The sequence below is a fragment of the Mytilus edulis genome, chromosome 6, assembly GCF_963676685.1.
Source record: "Mytilus edulis chromosome 6, xbMytEdul2.2, whole genome shotgun sequence".
Lineage (NCBI taxonomy): Eukaryota > Metazoa > Mollusca > Bivalvia > Mytilida > Mytilidae > Mytilus > Mytilus edulis.
Window position 1 is genome coordinate 91,364,304 of NC_092349.1, and position 23,087 is coordinate 91,387,390.

At 31.9% G+C, this 23,087-nt stretch overlaps 1 protein-coding gene across 1 annotated transcript; it reads left to right on the forward strand.

Moving 5' to 3' along the window:
* Positions 1–379: 379 nt before the first annotated feature.
* Positions 380–20,493, forward strand: LOC139526869 (uncharacterized). Its single transcript, XM_071322006.1, has 10 exons — positions 380–444; positions 7,210–7,310; positions 8,187–8,416; positions 9,087–9,205; positions 10,902–11,219; positions 12,600–12,724; positions 12,958–13,144; positions 13,997–14,140; positions 17,379–17,471; positions 18,529–20,493. The coding sequence occupies exons 1-10, from the start codon at positions 408–410 to the stop codon at positions 18,537–18,539; spliced, it is 1,365 nt and encodes a 454-aa protein (XP_071178107.1). The 5' UTR covers positions 380–407; the 3' UTR covers positions 18,540–20,493.
* Positions 20,494–23,087: the final 2,594 nt, after the last annotated feature.

The following is a 23,087-nucleotide window of genomic DNA, read 5'->3' on the forward strand; positions in this document are numbered from 1 at the left end:
ATAAACATAATCGTATATATTTTTTTAACTATTGGTAAATAGTAAAACAAGTAAACTTTGGAATATGCGAACGATACAGTTTTTCTTATTAGAACAACTGATTTACTCAAACTTTAAAATATTCACTCAAATGATCAGCTTTTAACTATTTTTCGTCATGCTTGAAGATATTGACTCGACATTTCACCATGACAAGCTATATATCAAGTTAGCATTGTGTTCCAGTACAATGAGTTTTAATCGGTAGGGGACTTTGTTTATCATCTGAATGCTTGTATATCTCAATTTTCCGTTTTTTTTTTTCATTTTGACATATCTATTTATTATACATCAAATATAAATTATCTTACTTTATTACGTTTGTCTGTTATAGGCCTAGGAGACACTACAAGGAAAGACGCCACAACATGACTACCAAGGGCAAACCTTTATGCCAGTCTGAAAGTAAGTGATAAATATGAGTAATACACCAAGGTGTGTTTTTCAAAATTATTAATGAAAGTACTTCATAATTCATGTTTAAACATGTTTTTCAAAAATTCCTTTAAACTTAAAGATGTACTTAGGTGAGGTTTTGGAATAAATGTCAAATATTCGGACTCCTTGGTGTTTTTCCATACGATACAAAGTGAAATATTTTGCCCTCAACACTTTTTTTTTTTTTTATCTTTTAATACATTTGTAGCTCATAATAGGTCATTCGATAAAATTTAAGCAGATACTTGATTTTCTTTTGATTTGAGACCCAAATAATACCAATGCAATATATGGTAAAAGTCCGAGTCAGACTTTTCCCGCCATAAATTGTTTTGGCCCCTGAGAAAGAAAAAAATTGTTTGTTTCATCCTCAGCTGCCACTACTAGTATATGTAATGCTATATGTAATGCTAAAATTGAAAGAAAAAAATTGTTTTCGGTTTGTCGCTAAAAAAAATGGATTGTTCTTCGCCGAAGTCGAAAAAAAAAGTTTGTACAGAAAAAAACCCCATAGCCCCCCCCCCCCCCCCCCCCCCCCCGAAAATCAAATGGTTGCTGCCTTAGAGAACATGTTTAACCTGTTAACCCCGCCATATTCTGCATGTATGTGCCTGTTCCAAGTCAGGAGCATGTAATTCAGTGATTTTCTTTTGTTGATGTGTTACACAAATTTTTGTTTTTCTCTCAATTTTTGTATATAAATTAGGCCGTTAGTATTAGGGGGGGGGGGCATTATTATTTGAATTGTTTTTGCATTTGTTATTCCGGGAGTCAGAATGGCTCATTATCACATAACAAAATTATCGGACCTCAATAACCAATATAATATCTGTTTACGAGTAGTTTTCATACCTCGGACGACCTGTTTAACAAAAATCTTTTGACCGCATCAATCTAAACTGCCTTTATTTGCTTTTTCTTTCTGCAAATCTATATAGGTGCACAGTACTTCAGTTTTAATTTTAGGTCTAGAGGGACTGTAATATACAAGTAACAGCAATTTTGGAAAAAAAATGTAATTGTTCACATCAATTTATAGTGCCAGCATGCAGGGGCAGCTAGATCCAGGCTGAGGGTCCAACTATGTGCTCCAATTCATATGCATTGATGTAAAAAAAAGAAGTGGGGTCCGTTCCAACCCCTGGACCCCCTCCCCTTGATCCTCCAATGAGCATGTCCTTGTTTTATTCAAAATATTGAATCATTATACTTCAGACTGAGTCGTGTAATAAAATCTTTTGACTGCATCAACCAAAACTTACCATATATTTCCTTTTTATTATGTAAATCTATATAGCTGCACAGCAATTCAGTTATAATTTTAGTTCGAGAGGGACTGTAGTATATAAATAACTGCAATATTGGAAATCAATGACCACACATTTTTTGTTCGCATTAATTGAGGGTGCCAGCATGTCCTCTTTTTAATCAAAATTTTGAATCGTAAAGTAATTTCAGTAGTTTTGATATCTCAGACTGACTCATGGATATAATAAAATTATTTGTCCGCATCAACCAAAACCAAGAAAACTGACCATATTTGACCGCATCAACCAAAACTGACCATATGTGACAGCATCAACCAAAACTGACCATATTTACACTTTATAATGTAAATCTTAATATATATTTATATATATATGATGGCGATCCGATGGATACATCTGTTGTAGAGTTGTCACTGACTCAGACGTACTTATAAATATAATTATTTTCTGTGACTGTATATTACATTAATTTGTAGGATCCTTTACTATAGATAATTTAGCTGATCTGTAACAATAACATCTTCATGCCTTATATATCATGTACTGTAGTACGCCGCTACATTAAAACTGACGAAGAAAGGTAACACACGGCCAGCAAAAGCTCTTTTTTTGAGAGCCCAGGTGGTGGTGTGGTCTAGCGGGACGGCTGCAGTGCAGGCGATTTGGTGTCACGATATCACAGAAGCATGGGTTCGAATCCCGGCGAGGGAAGAACCAAAAATTTGCGAAAGCAAATTTACAGATCTAACATTGTTGGGTTGATGTTTAGACGAGTTATATATATATATATACGCCTAAAAAGTGTACATAACAACACCAATGATATAAAAAGGAACTATAAATGTAATTATTTATAAATATTTCGGATAACAGATATCTTTCGTCAGTCAGATTCTGATGTTAAGTGAATCATCTTTAAGTCTTCTTAGATTAAACTTTTACTAAATCTTGAAATTTATATATATAGCCGCATAGTAAATCACTTATACATGTAGTAACTAGTTACATATCACGATGGATTGTATAATTCAAATGACAGCAATATTGTAACACATTGGCTAAAAAAAAATTTCACATCAATTTAGAGTACCAGCAATTTTCTGCAAGTCCTCTTTTTATTCAAAATATTGAATTGTAAACAAATTTCAGTAGTTTCGATATACATGTATCAGACTGAGTCGTTTTAACAAAATTATTTGAACATATCAACCAAAACTGAACTTATTTACACTTATCATGTAAATATTTATGGCCTCATTGTAAACCTGGATTATAATATTTCTATGTCAGGACGGATCGTATGATAAAAATGACACCAACTTTGGAACACAATACACCTATATTGCTAATCCTGGCTGACCCAGCCTCTTGAGCTTTTGAAGCATACAACAATCACTTTTCCATTGTGGCGTCAGATAATTTGTTTTATGATGTCAAATTTTTACGGGAACCTGTGCGATATCCAGTAATGGCAGACAAATAGCGGTAAGGTGTATTTGTACCATATCTAAAAATTTAGCGCACCCTTATTTTCTGTCTGTATCCATAATAATGAACCGTCACTAAAGTGACTTTTTAAGTCAGTTAGTTTGTGATGTTGTTTTTTTTTTAAACAAAACTATTTTACGGCATCATCCAACACTCACATGACTGATTCATATACTTTATTTTAAAATAAAAAGTACATGTATGGGAAGTTCTCTTCTTGGAATAGTATACTGTTAATATAATTTGAAGACAAATAGAAGAAGGCAAAGAAAAATGCATGATTTTGTTTGTAGCCGAACGTCCAGTGGCAAATGCTTCATTTATGTTCAGATGAGTATATTTTTTCTGAGTTTCAGACTCCCATATATCATTTATAATCGTTATGGATAAGTCTGGCTAAATTGAAGAGATGGTGCAAATGTATATAGTTTTTTTACGTTATAATACAACACTTTTATCATTTACTGCAGTGACGTCACTTTAGAACTGTTCTACAGTCCTGACTGATTTAGTCAGTTCTGCTGACAGTTCTACGGTTAGAACTGATTTGGACAGTTCTACCCTAGAACTGATCCTGACAGTTCTACCTAGAACTGATTCTGACAGTTCTACTTAGAACAGTTCTAGGGTAGAACTGTTCTAGGTAGAACTGTTCTAGGACAGGTTAGAACAGTTCTATAACAGTTCTCCTGACAGTTCTAGTGAGAGGTTAGAAGTGATCTCTACTGTATATTTGTTTAGGGGCCAGCTGAAGGACGCCTCCGGGTGCGAGAATTTCTCGTTGCATTGAAAACATGTTGGTGACCTTCTGCTGTTGTCTACTCTATGGTCGGGCTGTTGTCTCTTTGGCACATTCCCCATTTCCATTCTCAATGTTATACTTGAATTCTTCTGATTCTTCAGCATGTTCAGTATGCAGAATCTAATTATGTATTTAAATACAAATTTTGGGCTCCGCTTTTGAATATGTCCACGTTGAGGTCTAAAGGATCCAAAATAAAACTTAATTTGATTTAAATTCATATATGGAGAAATGTTTTTGTTTTGTACTTTGACATGCTGAATATATTCCGATACTACAAACTGTGACTTTTTCCGTTGTGTCAAGCTGCAATTATCGGAGCACTATATTTATATAATCGAGACAGACAGATATTAAAAAAAAATAATAGAAAGATCGTAGAGTCTTTGAACAAATTGCTCACTTGGTAATGTTGAACACGAGCTTAATTTCTTTTAAGAATGCCCTCTTTATGATATTCAAAGGGAAGATTCTTTTCAATACATTTCTAACAATTGTTTTTATTTTAAAAATTTAAATAAATCTACTAACTTTTTATGGCTCTTAACCCCAAAAATGTAAATCTTACGGAAAAACTGGGCAGTTCTGTTTGTGACTGTTTTGAATGAAGGAGATCAGGTATAAATATTGACACTAAGTCAAGTGCATGATTTGAGAATGAATGCATATAATATAAATTCTATTCTTTTATTTACAATATATATATGTGGTTTTTGGCTTTTTCCGGTTTACACAAGGTCACTTCCGGTTGGCTTTTCCATGGTAAAGTGTCTTGCAACGTAATGCAACAAGTCCAATGACTTAATCATGTATACAATGTACATATTCAGTAAAAGCAAAGATCAAAATCTAGAACGTCAGGTTAATCTATGACCTTGAGTTGAATATCAAGGGCTTCAAATCAAAATACCATAGGTCATAATTATGTATGGTTAATGAGTTATATCACTATATGCCTAATTTTTAATACAAGAGGGGAGAAAACTCCAATTTCATGTTGGCCAAAATTCATGTGGAACGACATGTCGCAACATACAATTTTGTAAAAATATGTTGTCGATATGTTATACGGATTTTGAAAAGAATTGAAAATAAGCCAAAATCAAAATTTAAAACATGACCTTGACCTCTAACCTTGGCCTAATCATCTTATTTTAGGATCTCAAATCTGAAGATCCTAGGTCTCTATCACTTATGGTTTACAAGATAGAAATGCATATCACTTATATCACATGCATAATTGGAAATAACTCTCATATGGTTCATATCGCTTCGGTCAAAATAGGACAAGTCATGCAAAGGATATTACAGCATTTCTATAAATAAATGTGTCGCTTTCTTTTATAGTAGTTACAAGGAAAACAGTGTTCGGGGAGATAAATCTTACAAATTAAATTGTTCATCTTAGCAGTGTGAAATTAAAAAACGCTTGAACTATACGGTACAATTGGAAAAATGTCTATGCACCATATTGTGAAACAAATTATTATCGCAAGAACAAAATTAGGCGAAAGAAAAAAAACCATTTGATAGACAGTGAATAGGGAGATAACTCGTACATTTTTTTTTGTCTTAGCAGGGTGAAATTTAAAAGCGCATAAACTGTACGATACAATAAAAAGAAATATATAAGCGACATATTGTGAAACCAAAATTTCAAAACTTGGCAGATTTTTCTTTAATAATAATTAAAAGAAATACAATAGAAAAGTGGAAAGACCTAATGATGACATGTCGGAAGCAACATGCATGTTTTTCACTCACATTCACTAGGATATTTTTGTATGGAGCGCATTAGGGTCAAAATGCAGAAATAAGTATACTAGTGTTATTCAAAAAGCGAAGGAAGCGCTCCTCCCTTGCTGTTAGTTTTTTTGGGTCTACCAGATATCAGCCTGTCCTGTGCAATTGTCATTTGTCGATATCTGTTTGTTAGTCTCTAAACTGTTGACGTATGCACATTGAGGGCATACGGTACAGTTACAGGGGAGGTACAAGTAATGACGTTACTAACATAGTAAACATAACGGGAAAAGATGCATTTTTCGACTGAGTTTTATCATTCAAATTGATTTAAATTGAAAACGAGTGCACGGACCCCTATTTTTTAAAACGACATTTTGTTTCATTTTGCAGGGAGATTATTTGGACCAAATTTTATAAACTGTAAATAGTGCATTTTTTATAATTTTGATAAATATACAGCCAAAAAAGTAGTTTTTCTCTCAATTCATTACCATTTGATAAATATGAGTTATTCTGAATAAAAATGCATCAATTTTTAGAATACTTATAAAATACAGAAATTACAAATTTTTTAACAAAAAACAATTTGTGTTTATCTTCTGAAACAAAAAAGTTATGTCTTTCTTTCGAAAAGAAAAATACGGCCACAAATCCAAATTTTGAGCAAATTTACAAAATTTAGACCTCATTTAACTCAAAAAGTAGCACATGAAGGTATATTTTTTATTACATATTTGATTTAATCAGGCAAAAATAGCCTACATGGAAATTTTCAACAAACTGTACGGGATCAAAACTGTATCGTATGCCCTTAAATCGAACCGCGACGTCTGCAACACTCATTTCGGCATCAACCATTCCTAGAGCTTTCTGACGGTCATTTTCGGGGAGGACTGGTTGACGCCCCATGCATTTTTTTTCTATCGTTTATGTGTTTTTCTTAACGTTAGTAAAAAATAAATTTCAAATTTCGTTTTAAAAGTACAGGTAAAGAAGGTAAACAGCAATTACACGTGCAAAGCTTAAATGGTGCGAAATCAATCACTCGGAAAAAATACCGCTGTAGAATTACAGGTACACCGTAGACCTTAGGTTTATGTCAAAGATGTTTATTTTATCTGTTTGGCAGAAATAACCCCCAAAAAATGAAAAAAAAGTGTTGCTAAACTTGTTTGGCTCAGTATACTAAATATTTATTTACACGTGACTATTATTGCTGTTGTTAACAATTATGTAAATCAATTGTAACTAATTTTATGCCCTTTATGGAACCAGCAATTTGGGAAATAACAATATTCTATTCTATTGTATGATCATTCATGCTACAATCATTTCAGTACACATATACAAAATTGTACCCAGGCATGCTATACAGTTCTCGATTATTTTTGTAAGCCTCTTTATGTTATTATATTATCTTTTTTGCAGAAGAAGTAGATATTATAACAGACAAACTATCTATTTCCACCTGTAAATGTAACATTAACATTATCGCAGTTCTACCGAATCACAATAAACCAACAAAAAAGGTATGTTCAGTATTTCATAAGATCGTGTATCTTCTAGCGTAGTGTAAAAGTCGGAAAAAAGAAATGCATTGCATATTGTAACAATGTCAACTAGTCTGAGTTTAAAGCCCTCGTGTAGCATTCTCTATAATGTATTCCTTCATGAATGCGGACAATAAACCGACTCTTCTTTTTTGTTAAGAAATCCGATTCAAATTGACCCTTCTTTTTAAGATCAGAGAAAAACTATTTATTTCGTCGTTTTGTTATTCCTCCAAACACTGTTCTAAGGAAGTCTAAGTCCAAACATGGACATATTATAGCACCGACTGAACACTATGTATAAGGATTGTACAAATTTTCTAAAAAACAAATTGGAAACAATTAACGCTAGCACACCATGAAAAACAAAGTGAGCAAACTTTGTTGAACGTATTATAGCGAAAATCTCTGTAATAGTATATAGATTATATGTTAAGTTTTTTACTTGATTTTACCTAAATCCCGGTATTACATTAAATCCAATGAAACAATAAATTTATTGATGTGATTCATAGTCTTTACTATTTTAATTTAATTTCATTGCACTTTGAATTTCTTAAGAGACAGGCCTAAATAATGTTTCATTACCTTAACTATGGCATAGCGGTAACTTATTTGTCAATAATAAAACTTTTTTTGTCAAAATAAAAATCAATTTATATAAATGTATTGACTTCCAGAACGTATCAACAAAACGTTAAATACTGTTCTATACCGACTTCTAATACTAGTTCTACAAATAATCTCTTTTCTTTCAACTTTTTTACATACACAAATACAATTATTGTTTTATTAATTTTTATGATAATTTTTGTATTTATAAGTTAATACCTTGAATATCTTTCAAATTTACAGTTTACTACTAAATCTTGTTACAAGCGCCATAGACCAGTAATCAATCTTGGGAATACTAAAGAATTCCAAGAGGAGACATTTTTGACAACAGAATATACCGTAACAGAAAAGGATAATGAGTCGTCATCAAAGGAAACTTGTATGATAATTTCTCTTGAAGACAACTTGAAAGGACCACGTCTTGGACAATCATCGCAAAAATGCAGGAAAATCAGAAAAATTTCAAAACGGTATAAACAACTCAAAATATTGATGTAGATAGATTATCTGTACCTAATATTTTTATTTAGATTAATTAAAATATGTTTCGAGAATAACTAATTAATCAGTACACCAATAAAAATATCACATTACTTTGTTGTCGAATCACCGAATAATAATTATCTACAAAATCTGTACACACAATGAACAATGACTGGTGCCACATGTGGAGCAGACTAAGCATACCCTTCCAGAGCATATGAGATCATCCCCGATGCATGGTTGAGTTTTTATTTTTACTTAGACTTTAGTTTTTATATAGTTTTTTTGCAGGCTGTTGTTTGCCATGATATGGTGTTACCTATGTTCTTCGACATACGAGTTTTATTGTTTAAATGGTGTATTCCGAATCAGCACTAACCCTATCATTTACAAATCATTTATAAATACAAAATTATTTTTGACACGCATATCGTAATGTGACTCGTCGCCATACAATGAAGCTAAAGTTAATTCTCTGTACTGATCAGTTACCGATATTAATATTCTAGACGCAGATACTTTCGTATTTCAAATCCATTGTGAAATCTTGCAAAAACTTTCTCACCTTATTTCTTTTTTTGTTTTTTGTACTGTACCTTTGTTTTCGATTTTATTTGTTATATTTTGATGCGTTACCTGTGAATTTTGCTTTTTTAGTTTGAGAAAGAGAAAACAGATCGGAGCTGCAAACAGAAAACCAAAATTGTTTCTATATTCACTATCGATGTTCTGCGTGTTTTTTAGCATCATTAAAACTAAACCTGTGGTATGTTCCGGTAAGTAACAATCGGTTAAACTTATATTGAATTTTTAAGAGACACCAATCAAACATTTACATAAAGATGTTTTTGCTAATACTACAGTTAGTACCAATATTCTCTTTTTAATTCATATTTAATCCATGTTGTTCCAACGCGTATATTTTTATTTAATCATATCAAATATTTCAAAACTGAAGGTTTCATTTGAAGTTTCATGTCAGAATCCGAGGGGTAAATAAAAAATGCTATTGTTTTTTATGCTTTTTTTCCCTCGATCAGACCTAAGGTATCACCCTATTTTCAACGTTTGTGCTGTAACACCTCTGTTTCAATTTGAAGGGGGGTTAGGAGTTCACGTGTTTAATCACACCTTAATTCAAATATGCCTGTTCGAAGTCAGGAGCCACTACATCAGTGGTTGCTTTTGGTTTGCTGCCTGTAAATGTTGTTTTTTTATTGCTATTGTATGCCCCATTTGTGGGCATCATGTTTTCTAGTCTGTGCGTCTGTTCGATCGTCCGTCAGTCCCGCTTCAAGTTTAAGTTTTTAATAGAGGTGGTTTAAGATTAAGTTGAAGTCCAATGAACTTGAAACTTATTACACATGTTCCGTATGATATGATATTTCTAATTTGAATACCAAACTAAAGATAATACCCCATTTTCAAGGTCCACTATACATAGATATGAAATGAATGTTCGGAGGTGTCATCCGTGTGCTAGGGACACATTCTTGTTTTTATTCTAATATCAGACTGTTAGAATTTTTTTTCATGCCGGGGCCTTTTGTAGGTGTGTTGTCCCTATTGTTAAAGCCATAGTGCGACATATAGTTGCTTAAATCAACTGCATTCTACACTTTTGGAAACGAGAGGCGGAAGATAGCAAAGGGACTTTCAAACGGATCAGCAGAAAATAGACTGACAACGCCATGGCTACAAAAGAGAAAGACCAACATATAGAAAAACTAAAGTCTAAAAAGCACGAATACAAACAAGTTGCCTTATTGGTAATCATATCAACATTCCTGATTTTATCTGTTTCAATGATAAGAAAAATTGTTGCCATAGATAGACAAATTTTCCCATGGGAAGACAAATTGTTCCAATGGGAAGAAACAATGTTCCCTTGTGAAGAAAGATTGTTCCAATGAGAAGATAAGCTGTTCCCATCGGAAAAGTTCAATTCCCAAGAGAACTCTCTGTATTTTTCTTTTCCCATGTGAACTGTAAAGTTCCGATGGGAAATGTTAAGTTCCGATGGGAACTTTAAAATCACCATGGGAAAAGTACTTTTTCCGATGAAAACTTTAACTTTTCCCATGGGAATGTTTAAATTTCCCATAAGAAATGTACTTTAAATCAGCTGTGGTGTCAACAGTGACCACAGTGACATGTTGGGACATATGGGAATTTTTTTTATTACTTATCACTTGGACTAAATATATTTTGGATATCTTGTAAACCGACAAAGTCAGATTTGCCAATTTTGGAGAGTCAAATTTGTCCTGCACAGTGTTTAAGTCTGTCTTGATTGGAAATTTTTAATTCGAACTTCTTAATAAGTTTTCTACATGTAAATGGAGTTAATCTAGTGAAATGCGATATAAAAAATGTGGTATGGTAGAATATATAGATGTAGTCAATGTTTAAATGATATCTTTAAAAAGTATACAACTTGTTAGAAAAAGTTTACTTTTTTTTAAATTGCAGATAATGTCACTTGGGAAGTAAAGACCAAACCCATTTTGTTTGGAGAAACATTGGAACTATTATGTAAAATATCAGAAAAGGGAAATGAGTGCTACGGAAGTTTTCAGCAGTGGTATGGTAGTAAAGATGACATCCTTCTATGTCAAGACGGGAAATGTAGAAACGAAGAAAAGTACACAGTGCATAAGAATTCTAACTGTTCTTACTCACTATTAATACATAATCTATCTATCCATGATGTTGATATTTCATATTCATGTGCCTTCGGATTAAATGAGATGAAAAAGGGATTAATGATGAAGGACTACGAATTTTTAAGTAAGTTTGGTTCAAATATTGTACAACTTTTCATTCGAAATATTTTATTTTAAAGTATTTGTCAAAGACATAGTCCAAGATTTTTGAAAGACACTCTCATCTTGACTTAAGCCTAGCATTTGACACGGAGTGTTGATTCAGAACTAAATGTCTTGACAACAGAGGTATTTTTAGTATTTTCGTTCTCCAATAAAGGCTCAGTTGCTTTAAGGTCTGGGTTTGAATAAATCTTTTTAAAGTTAAATCACGATCGCGCATGGGACGTAACAAGTAACAAACTTATCTTTTTAAATTGTTAATATTATAGGTTCCCTTTTTATGCCCCACCTACGATAGTAGAGGGGCATTATGTTTTCTGGTCTGTGCGTCCGTTCGTCCGTCCGTTCGTTCGTCCATCCGTTCGTTCGTTCGTCCATCTGTCCCGCTTCAGGTTAAAGTTTTTGGTCAAGGTAGTTTTTGATGAAATACAAGTCCAATCAACTTGAAACTTAGTACACATGTGCCCTATGATATGATCTTTCTAATTTTAATGCCAAACTAGAGTTTTGACCCCAATTTCATGATTCACTGAACATAGAAAATGATAGTTTAAATTTCAGGTTAAAGTTTTTGGTCAAGGTAGATTTTGATGAAGTTGAAGTCCAATCAACTTGAATCTTAGTATACATGTTTCCAATGATATGATCTTTCTTATTTAAATGCCAAATTAGAGTTTTTACCCCAATTTCACGGTCCACTAAACCTGAGACTACTATGTGTTATAGTAGTCTCAGACTAAACATAGAAAATGATAGTGCGAGTGGGGATCCGTGTACTATGGACACATTCTTGTTAACGATTTTATTGACGGCAAGAGAGTTGTTAAAATTGAAACACTGGATCCTTGTAGTATAGATAATTGAGGGGTTTTATAAATTTAATATAGTTCTAAAGGAATTTTCATTGTCCTTCCCCTCATAAGTAAACAAAAAATAATGACGACATCCAACATAAACCTAGACGACTAAATAGGGTGTCATTATTCAAAATGGAGATTATTTCAGTTAGTGTGACAAATTTAAAAGTGTTGCTGATTATCCGGTCATAACTATCACACTACAAGACAAATTCCAAACTCATAACGGTACTACCAACACAATTAAAGGAGGATTTCTTTCAAGCTAAATGTTTTGTAAATGAAATATAGAGCAGTAATATATATATACTAGGTAATATGACGCAACATTGTAGTAGAATGTCAACTGGACATAAAAAATACAATAGTACAATGCCATTATGGATGTAAGCATAATTTACTTATTGCTTAGACTTTAAACATAAATGCATTGTTTCAACGTAATCCGGCTTTTCATTATTTAATTTTTTATTTTCTTCTTGCAGAGCTGCCCAGAAACAGAAGCGTCATTCCTTTAGTTACAACAAATAACAGTATTGTAGACGTTTCATTGAAAATGGATGATATTTATCCTGTACCTAAGTGCACAGTCAAATTTAAAAAAAATCATGTAAGTTTGCAAATGAAAATCATAGTTTTTACTTTATCTGACAGAATAGAACACTACAGTTTATATATTAATCACTGATGAATTCGTGAATGAAACCCGACAGTTTTATGGTGATCATTTTTTATTTAGGACAGACTGATAATAACTTTTGTCGTTAAAGCTTTTGATGCATAAAAACAGTCTGTTTCACATGTAAATGCATATGTTATCTATGTGTCCATTTTATTTTGCAGGAAAGAGACATTACCAATATGTCTGATATATCAGTCAACGTTACTCAAGACGGCATATTTTACACCTACACAATGCAAATAATGCAAAATGTTAGCCAACTAGAATGTGGATCACTTTTGTCAGTTCGCTGTCTTATTGGGAGCGTTGTTGTAACCGACTTGTCAAAGGAACTGAATAATTGTACTGGTAAGTGTTAACTGTTGTTGAAAACAGAAAAAATCCACAATTCGATCGACAACACAGACTGGAATAAAAAAACTCATCAAATATAAGGGTAATATTTTGTTTCCTCAAACACACGTTTTGCTTACATAATATTCGACAATGGTGCTGTATTTAAAGCAAGGGATTCATTTAGGGAAATTTATAGAATTGACGGCTGAAAATTCTGAAGAAAATTGTTCTAGAACCCCACGACTAAGTTAAATATTCATTGTGGTAGACAAACTGAGTTAAAGCTCTTGACTGAGACCAGGCAATAGGAGAATATGTCGGGATACACATATTTGCTGCAACTTAACTTTTTACTAACATATGGGCCATTGGGTTGACTGCGTACAAAAACAAACTTAAAATCTGCCGAAAATGACATCATGACTCATCAGATCAACACAAACTCAAATCAATATTAATCAATACACATTCAACGCAGCTAGCATTACTATTTACAAAATCATTATGTCAGGACCTGTAATGGCAATGATCACAGATCTTTTGAACAATCCTGAATTGATATATTCATGGTTCAAGGCTATACAAAGGATACCCACATATCATATGTAAGCGTATGAGCTACACATCCATGATATATATAAATAATCAATAACGCCATTAAAGTAAGATTGTAGTATTCCGTTTTTTCGCATTTTCTATGTTACAGTACATTGCAAATAGAATGTAACCCAACACAGATATACTATCATTATTACCAAATTTGTTTTGAACTTGGATTTGTAACTGATGATTGTTTAAATGCAAATTATTTTCCAAAAGCTGAATAATTTGTTTGAATTTATATTATTATTTTTTTTCAAATAGATTTTAACAGTATAACATTAGGGGGAAACAACAGGACAATTTCACCAGTGAATAGTGGTATAGTAATAGTTATTTGTTTAGTGGTTATTGGTGTCGTATTAACTTTTGCAGTACCTTTTTACGATGAAAGAAAGAATCGAAGAGGTAAGTATGGTTAAACTTGTAATACCATTGCTACAGTATCAGTGTATGTAAAGTGCGGATCCTAAAATATCATTTTTACTGTATATGCCATAAATGTCTAATGTAGAATGATAAATAAACAGACGAACTTTTTTTTATTTTTGAAGAAAATGAAGAAAATCAGTTAAAATGTATATGTTCAGAAATACATAATACTAATAAAACAAAGTTACAGATGCGAGCGGGGTTTTATCGCGCCTAAAGCCATCCAGCTGTGAAATATATACCAAAATAGGTGAATATTTCGGACATTTCACGAACAGATCGTGCAGGTGCTTTATAACTAACAGGTGAGATGTTGTTGCAGTAAAAACTATTCATTTTAATACAATTATTAAAGTTGTATAACGTAGAATATGTTTTGTCATTCAGTTTCTTCATATTTAACTAAATTCCACTATGATGATTTCGTAATGCTAGTCATGTTTACTGTCGAATAATGATACTATTCTTTCATTTTCACTGTGGAGCGAATCATTAGTATTGTATATGCGGTGCATTTTCACTGTATAATTTTTTTTTTTTATCTATTACAGCTCATTTCTTTAAGCATGTAGAGCAAGACTTTAGTTGATTTGCTTGCTTTTTTTATTGGATAATCATTATGATAACACCCAATTAAATTCAAATATTAAAAATACAGGTTAAACTATGCCTATTAATATTGTTTAAAAATGTCAATCTTATTTACAAAGTTTGTATAAACAATTATACAAACAAAGCAAGCAAGCCAACCAAAGTTTTGCTTTACATGCAGTAAGAAATTAGCTGTAAAGCCTTAATTTAGCCGACTTGCTCAAACAATAGATAAAGTAAGAGAAAGATTTGATAAGATTTAACTTACGGAGGAAAGTTTGGTTTTAAAACACTCAAATAAATCAATAGAAATAACATTTATTTCAAATGTATTCCATTTAGTTTCTTATAAAGCGTATAGGGATCTTTATCCTTTTTTTTTTATCCATTTCCATAACACTTCACCACTAATCACGTACATCTTGATATAGATTGCACCTTTGTTTTCCCGTTTAAAAGGTTTTACACTGGAGCCCTTTATAACTTGCTGTGCGGTGTGAGCCAAGACTCCATGTTGAAGACCGTATTTTGACGTATAATGGTCTACTTTTATAAATTGTGACTCGGATGGAGAGTTGTCTCATTGTCACATACGACATCTATAGATGGCTCAAAAATGAAACGAGACGGGATAAAAATATCTACGCTCCTTTTTTAATATATTTATAATTGGGTTAATATGAGTCAAAAAGTGGGTCGCATTTGGTTATAAGCGTCACGCCGGATTGCCGATTTTTTGCAATCGTGACAGGTGAAAGTCAAATGATTGTGTAGTGAAAAACGGGAAATGAAGTCTAGCGGGACACGGATAATTACAAAAAATTAGAACTGCATAGTATAAGCGGGATACGGGAATCTGCCAAAACAATAAGCGGAATACGGGAATCTGCCAAAACAGTAAGCGGGATCCGGGATCAGAACCAAAATGAGACCCAAGAATAGGATATTTTTGTATATTTATCCTATTGTTACAGTCATGCCTTCAATAACAAATGTATCCGATGCATGCATTTTTTTTAATTTTTGGTCCCTTTTTCAATTTTGTGGGTCCAAATTTATAGACAAAAGTCCTTTAATATAGATATATGGAATTCGTTGACATGCTGAATCTAACCGTGTATCTAGTTTGGGGATTTTTTGCCTAGTTGCTGAAATAGCCCACATAGAGTTCCAAAGGGTCTAAAATCAACCAAAATGAATTGTAGCATGCATTTCGTGTACAATAACCCAAATGTGCATGGTTTTACCTCTGCGGTAGTATCCATTCACGGATCTAGAATTTTTCATAAGTAGGGGCCCACTGACTGCCTAAGAGGGCCCGCTGCTGTCACGCTCCAGTGATTCCCTATATAAGTTAAAATCAAGGAGAAACGTAATCTGAAGAATACAATATGACATTTTGAGAATCGCTTTTGTTACAAGTTTGAAAAGCTATATATTTGATGAGGAATGAATGAGGAGTTTGTATTACAATTTGAAAATACATGTATCATAAATCCTAAAGTCATCAACTAAGTTTTTTTTTCATTTGTTGCAAGTGCATTTATCACATAATTCTACAATAAAAATTCCTCGCATCTTTGCAAATTCTACATTAATAATGACTGCACTAACAGTGATAATTCATCGCATCTATAGTAAAAATGGATCGCTTTCAATAATCGATATGCTATATTATGATGCTTTTATAACACTTATTTGAACTTTAATGCTATGTTTGTATATTATAAAGACATATCACAATGAAAATATGTTAAAACTTAACTTAAAATCCTTTAACTTGATAATTTCAAAACGTAAACAAATACAGTTTTCCCATGATCCTTTATTCTACAATAGACATACCCGCATATAACAGTAAAAATGAACTAGCTGGATTCGCACTTTATATACACTAAGTATTATTTAAATAACAAAGTAACATATATTACACCTGACACATGTTATAACATGTAGGCATTACAAGTTAAAACAATGTGGTTAAAGACTAAAACAAAAATGATATAATTTAGCCTCTAGGGAATCAAATTGTTAAAAATATACGAAATCAATTGTCTTCTTCTCGACCACTTCATCACAGACAAAGAAAGATCATGTCTTTTTTTGGGAAGCGTATATTTGGAATCTTCTAAGAAAACAAATGAAATATATATATCGTACACATTTCACATTACGCTGTACATGAAGACTCTTATTATTAATGTGCTCATTTTTTAAACAAAGCTAGAAATCGTTTAAAATGATGAAATAGGTAATACGATATTAAAATTTGAAGAAGCATTTAATGGGTTTGCATATTTCTTTAGACTTGATTAAACAAAAGAGGCGGGACAAGTAAGTAATCTATGTTCCAAGTTTTATAACAAAAATCTCTGTATTAAAGGCTTTGGATTTTGTATAAAAATCTTGGTTTATTTGCTACAAAGTCCTGTTTTTCTATTGAATGAAATGAAGCAGAAAAAAATAATGATTTGTATCAAGTTTGTCCTTTGTATATGCACAAACTGGTATATCTCTATTATTCATTATATCTGTAGTTTTGATACTATAAAAGTTTGAAAAGTTCGTACAAAAATGGCTACAGAAAGGGGTCACAAACCTTAAGTTTGACATTTTTTTTTAGTTCCAGAAATCCCCTCTGAGACGGTAGTAAAATATACAAGTAAATCAAGACCTCAAGAGGAAAATAATCAGGAGGTGGAGCCATTTTTACACGGTATTTTTGATATTTTGTTTGTACTTTTCTCTAACTTTGATATGTTGCCTATTATATATTGAATTATTTTGTACCTTACATTAATTTGCATCTGTTAAAATATTTCAATTTAAAAAAAAACCGACAAGCTGGAGAATAGGAATCACGAAAGTTCCGTCGCACGAGCCTGTTCTTTATATAGAACCTCGACGTGTAAACAATCTGAGTCGTTTAAACTTGTTTAAAACATTAAAATATACCTGCTGTCGTTTAAGTTAAACGCTTGTTTGAGGCGTTGCCTAGAAATGTACCAATTTTCTTTTCTTTTTGCTTATTTTTTTTAAATGTTGGGTTTTTGTTTGAATCGTTTTACACTAGTAATTTTTGGGCTATTTATTGCTTGATGTTCCCTGTGAGCTTTGACTTTTGTTGAAGGTCATACTTTCCCATATACTTTTTAACTTTTATTAAATTGTGACTTTAAGAAAAAGTTGTCTCATTACAAATTACAAAAAACAACATAACAAATACTACTGGTTACTAGGAGTCAAATCTATCGAAGGTCGACTTTTAAAGCACCACTAATTAGACAATATTGTCAGAATGCGGTTCTGGTGCAGTACATTTTGTACTACATTTGTTATAACCTGCTTAATAAACATAATAACTTACCGGCATGAGTATGATAAGTATAGATTATCGGGTTTGCTACACATTGAGATCGTAAAATATCAGCTGCGACCCACAATGTGAATCTTTTTCAATATTTATACGACAAAAAACCCGATTATCTATTTATCGTTCTATTACTGGTATTTTTCCTCTTCCTAAGACAGTTTTAAGCTTGACGAAAGCAAGTATGATAACGTCTTCTCTCCAATTGTGACGTTGCTGATAAATTCTCCATTCACATTGTGACGTCGCTGATAATGCCTGGTCTCGTTTTGAAGGCTTAATACGAGAATTCCGGAGCGGCAAATGAGGGCGACATGGTCGTAGGAAAGGACGTTAATGTTTGATACTCGGTTTGTTAATTGACCCATGTTATTACAGTATTGTTACATTTATGTATTTTCAGAAATAACATGAACAGACTTATCTGTGATCGAAAAAATTATACTGAAATGAATGGTGTAGCAGATTGTATATGATTAGACATTTATTTACAAGACTAAATTGACATCATTGTGCTACGATGTTGATCAAGAAACTGAATGTGTACATTTGGAGTGTGAACAGATACCATATATTGTTCAGCTTGCTATACAACCGGTTATATCCACCATTTTCCACATGAGAAAAGTTAGGAATGTGACAGTTGTTGTACATTCATTTGATGTGTTTGAGCTTTTAATGTTGCTATTTGATAGGGGACTTTCTGTTTCCTCGGAGATCAGATGTTTTGTGATTTTACTTTTTAAAAGTAAAGAAAAATCATGAAAGAAGCAATTGATATTCAGCGTTTTCGTTGAATATTTTTACAACGGAATGAATATTTGAGATCAATGAGTCAAAAGGTTTGTCTATGAAGGACAATACCAATCAAAACAAAGAAGTAAACAAAGACCCATAACACCAAAAGACATTTACATCAACCGTTACAAATAACAAATAAGAAACAATACGAACGCCATTAAAAACGACACAACACTGAAATGTAACACACACAGAAACGGACCAGGCATCAGACAAAATCCCACGAGAATAAAAAATATAAGCATTTCCTGCACCGTAAACGCACCCGTCGTGATATTTTTTTGTTCAGTTCAGTAATGATGGAAGGTTATTTATTATGACTGAGGAAGAATATAAAATTTGATTTCTGATACACTTTTGTCTTAATGGCCAATCAGCTCATGCTGGCGACCGTAACATTTCTTGAATGATGACCTTAATTTGATTGATTCATAGCCCTGACTTTTTCTAAAAATGTTCATCGGAAGGTACCAAAAAATTGTTGATAAATATTCCGTATCAACTTCACAAATAATACAAGATGGTCGTGAAGTATAGATTTTGCGTACTGACGTTGGTTATCATCTTAATAACGTGTTATAGTATTCTTTTATTAATATTACTTTTACTGTTAAGTCAGATTTTTTGAGATATTCATTTGACGTGACTCTTTGCTTATGTAAAACATCATACTTTGAACGACAAAATTATATCATTTATTAATATTACTTTTACTCGGTCTTACTAATTAGCGACAAGAAGAATTTTAGCGACAAGAAGCGTCAAGAAGCGACAATAAGAATTATTTTAGCGACAAGAAAACATATATTTTTTAATTAAAATGACTTATTCCAAATAAATATTAAAAGAATATGCAAAAGAAAATAATTTTAACGACAAGAAAGTTAATATTGATAGAAAAAAATTGAAACATTTATTTACATAATATTTGATCATTTAATATATATAACAGCCAGTATTACGTTTACCCTGTTGTATTTCATGTATTATGAGATTCTTTTCCTTGTGTTTTAGAACATATTATTTATCTTATAATTTGTTTTTTAAAACTCTTTTTGTACAATATATATAACGTTAAAATGAATTATGTGTGCATCATTGTCCTGAAATACAGACGCAAATTGTGAAGTACAAAGAACCGAAACCAAACAAGAGGAAAAGAAAATTTAAATGTGAATATTTTCAACATTTTATTTTGTGTATTGCCTCATTACACGATATTTATCATGTTTATGCATATTGATTGAAGATTAAATGTAATTAATGACAATCTTGAGTTATTAAAAGGTCTTCACTATATATAATGATTGTATATTCTGGCGCGTGCAATTGTATAGTCTGACGCGTGTACAAAGTTAACGTGTTAATTGGATGTTATTGTAGCAAAAAAACAAGGGACACGCGCCTCGTTAATATCATTTGATGTTCCACATTGTGTGTTCTGTTATTACCTTAGGGTGAAGCCACATCTAATGTTGTTCCTATCAAGAACAATGAATTATACTGTAAGGAAATGATATTTCATGTTTTAAAAAATTTTAAATCTAAAAAAAGTAAGAAAAAAAAATGGACCAAAGAAAAACCACCTTCTCGTCGTGGGGTCTGGAAAAACACTTAAATAATAGAGATGACAAAGCGTGGCTGAGAGTTCTTCAAATAAAGCATCGCATTGACATAACAAAAATATAGTTTTTCATAGCATTAAGGAAATCAAATGAATCAAAAGATTATATTATATTATGCCCACTCAATCTATATCTCCATTCGTTTATTCATACTTTGACTTTGCTGAATTTTATCTTATACATATTCTTCATATTTAATAAAAAAAAAAAAAAAAAAAGCAGCTCAATCTCTTTCTTCCTCACAAATGTTTTATTTCTTCATCTATTAATCGTCATCAATATAATATAAAATATATCTGCTTGTATATTTATTAAAGAAAAATTAAAATTAAATACTAATTTCTTTATATCTAATTTAAAAAAAAAATGTTTTCTTGTCGCTCATTAGTCTTCTTGTTGCTAAATTTATTCTTCTTGTCGCTTCTTGACGCTTCTTGTCGCTAATTAGTGAGACTCCATTTACTTATGGATCTTGTCAAACTTTAAATGACAAAACTATTTTATTCATTAATACTACTTTTTCTTTTAAGTCTGTTTTTCATGACATACATTTGACGTACTTATATATCCTGTCATACTTTGAACCACACAATTATTTTATTTATTATTATTACTTTTACTGTTAAGTCTGTTTTTTGTTATATCTACTCTACGTGACTCTGCATTTATGAATGCCGTCATACATTGAACGACAAAATTATTTTATGCCTACCTGTGCGAATTTCAAACGCGCAGATTTACACCGCTACTGAAAACCTTCCATCCATTACGGGTAGACTTTACATAGATAAATAAAATCGTATAAGATAAGAAAAATGTATGCCTTTTTGTGCTTCTTCGTCACATTTGTTGTTTTATAGTGATTAAGATGATACCACAATGTTGACTGCTGTACCCCTATTTTTGACATTTTTACTCTTTGAGTATGTTTGTTTTGTTCCCGCATCGTTGACAATGTAATGGAATTCGATGCGACTGTCATACAAGTGAGAGATTTAGCTAGCTATAAAACCAGGTTAAATCCACCATTTTCTACATAAGAAAATGCCTGTACCAAGTCAGGAATATGACAGTTGTTATCCATTCGTTTGATGTGTTTGGACTTTTGATTTTGCCTTTCGATTTTGGACTTTCCTTTTTGAATTTTCCTCGGAGTTCTGTATTTTTGTGTTTTTACTGTTTAGCTACTTTAAAAAAAACAGTATTCCTCGTTCAACAAAATCAACGTACTTTGAACTATCTCCAGAGTAATGTATCAATTGAGACACATCTAATCCATATGCTGGTGCTGCTGTGATGTTGCTATACAGAAATTGAAAGTTGACTATAGAAAAAATTAAAATCATCGCGTGTGTAATAAATTTTGGTATTTAACCTACCATCAGTAGTCATTTCGAGAAAAGGGTTGAAATATAAAGCAGATGTATCTGTGTCGGTAGTATTTTTAATTTCAAGTTCACTAGGATATATTAAATGTAAGTGATCACTGAAGCTATTATTATTAAGAGACAGTACATTACAGAATGTTATATGCATGTGTATTTTGATAGTGCGTCCCTTGTTTTCTGTGAAAGGTTTGCGGAAAATTGGTTATTTTTGTGTTTTATTTGACAGATCGTTTATTATTTTCTCCATATGTTTTGCTTAGTTTATAACGTTTATTAATGCATTTAACAACAGAATATTAAGTATATCTAGCAAATTTTATCAGTGTATAAGAATCCAAATTAACATGTTATAACTTTACTTGACGAACTTAACCAAACATGTGCAGCATATACAACAGAGTTGGTCATTGCAAACTGTTCAAAGAAGTTTGACCTTGTATCACATTTATAAACAAATGTTACCTCAAACCGGTAATACCCTAAATAACGAACAATGTGTTAAGTAGATTACCCTTAAGTCCACTCATTCAAATAACAATTTCAGAATATGAAACAGGAAATGAAAACTAAATAGTTTCGAGTACTTAGGATGTATTAATCATTATACTTATAGACATATCATGATACATTTGTTTGTGTTTTAAGTATTTCCTTATTGTAATGCACTTTAAAAATATTTACTCATTGGATAAGCATCTAAAATAACTGTCATTGATTCAATAGATAAATATCACAAGAACAGTGCATTATGTTTTGCACTTTTACGGGCCTTCTTTTTAATGCTCTGAATATGTGGAAAGATTATGATATCGGCCCTTTTGCTGATGTTTTCATATTATTGAAAGTTATGTACATGTATGTGGTTTCGTTTTATATTTGATTTGTTTATTCTAAATTGTATTTGCTTGAATAGAAGCGTGAATCTTTTGAAGTCATCGCGCATTCAATGACCTGAATTGTTTTATAATCAATAAATTATAATAAACAGTAAAAATACATATTAATACATTTCCAATTGTCAATTTCAAGCAAATGAATCGATGCAAATAGAAGAGCAGAATTATTTTTATTTTTCATGCTTACCCGAGACCAGTCACAGTTTGAACTGACCTTTGTTTTAACTTGTCTTTTGTTTTCTATGTTCAAAA

Bases quoted from the DNA above. Each gene is read 5' to 3' on its own strand.
- LOC139526869 (XM_071322006.1), top strand. From the start codon at position 408: ATGACTACCAAGGGCAAACCTTTATGCCAGTCTGAAA. The intron at 445-7,209 runs GTAAGTGATAAA...TCTTTTTTGCAG, and splicing joins ACCTTTATGCCAGTCTGAAA to AAGAAGTAGATATTATAACA. The intron at 9,206-10,901 runs GTAAGTAACAAT...TTTAAATTGCAG, and splicing joins TAAACCTGTGGTATGTTCCG to ATAATGTCACTTGGGAAGTA.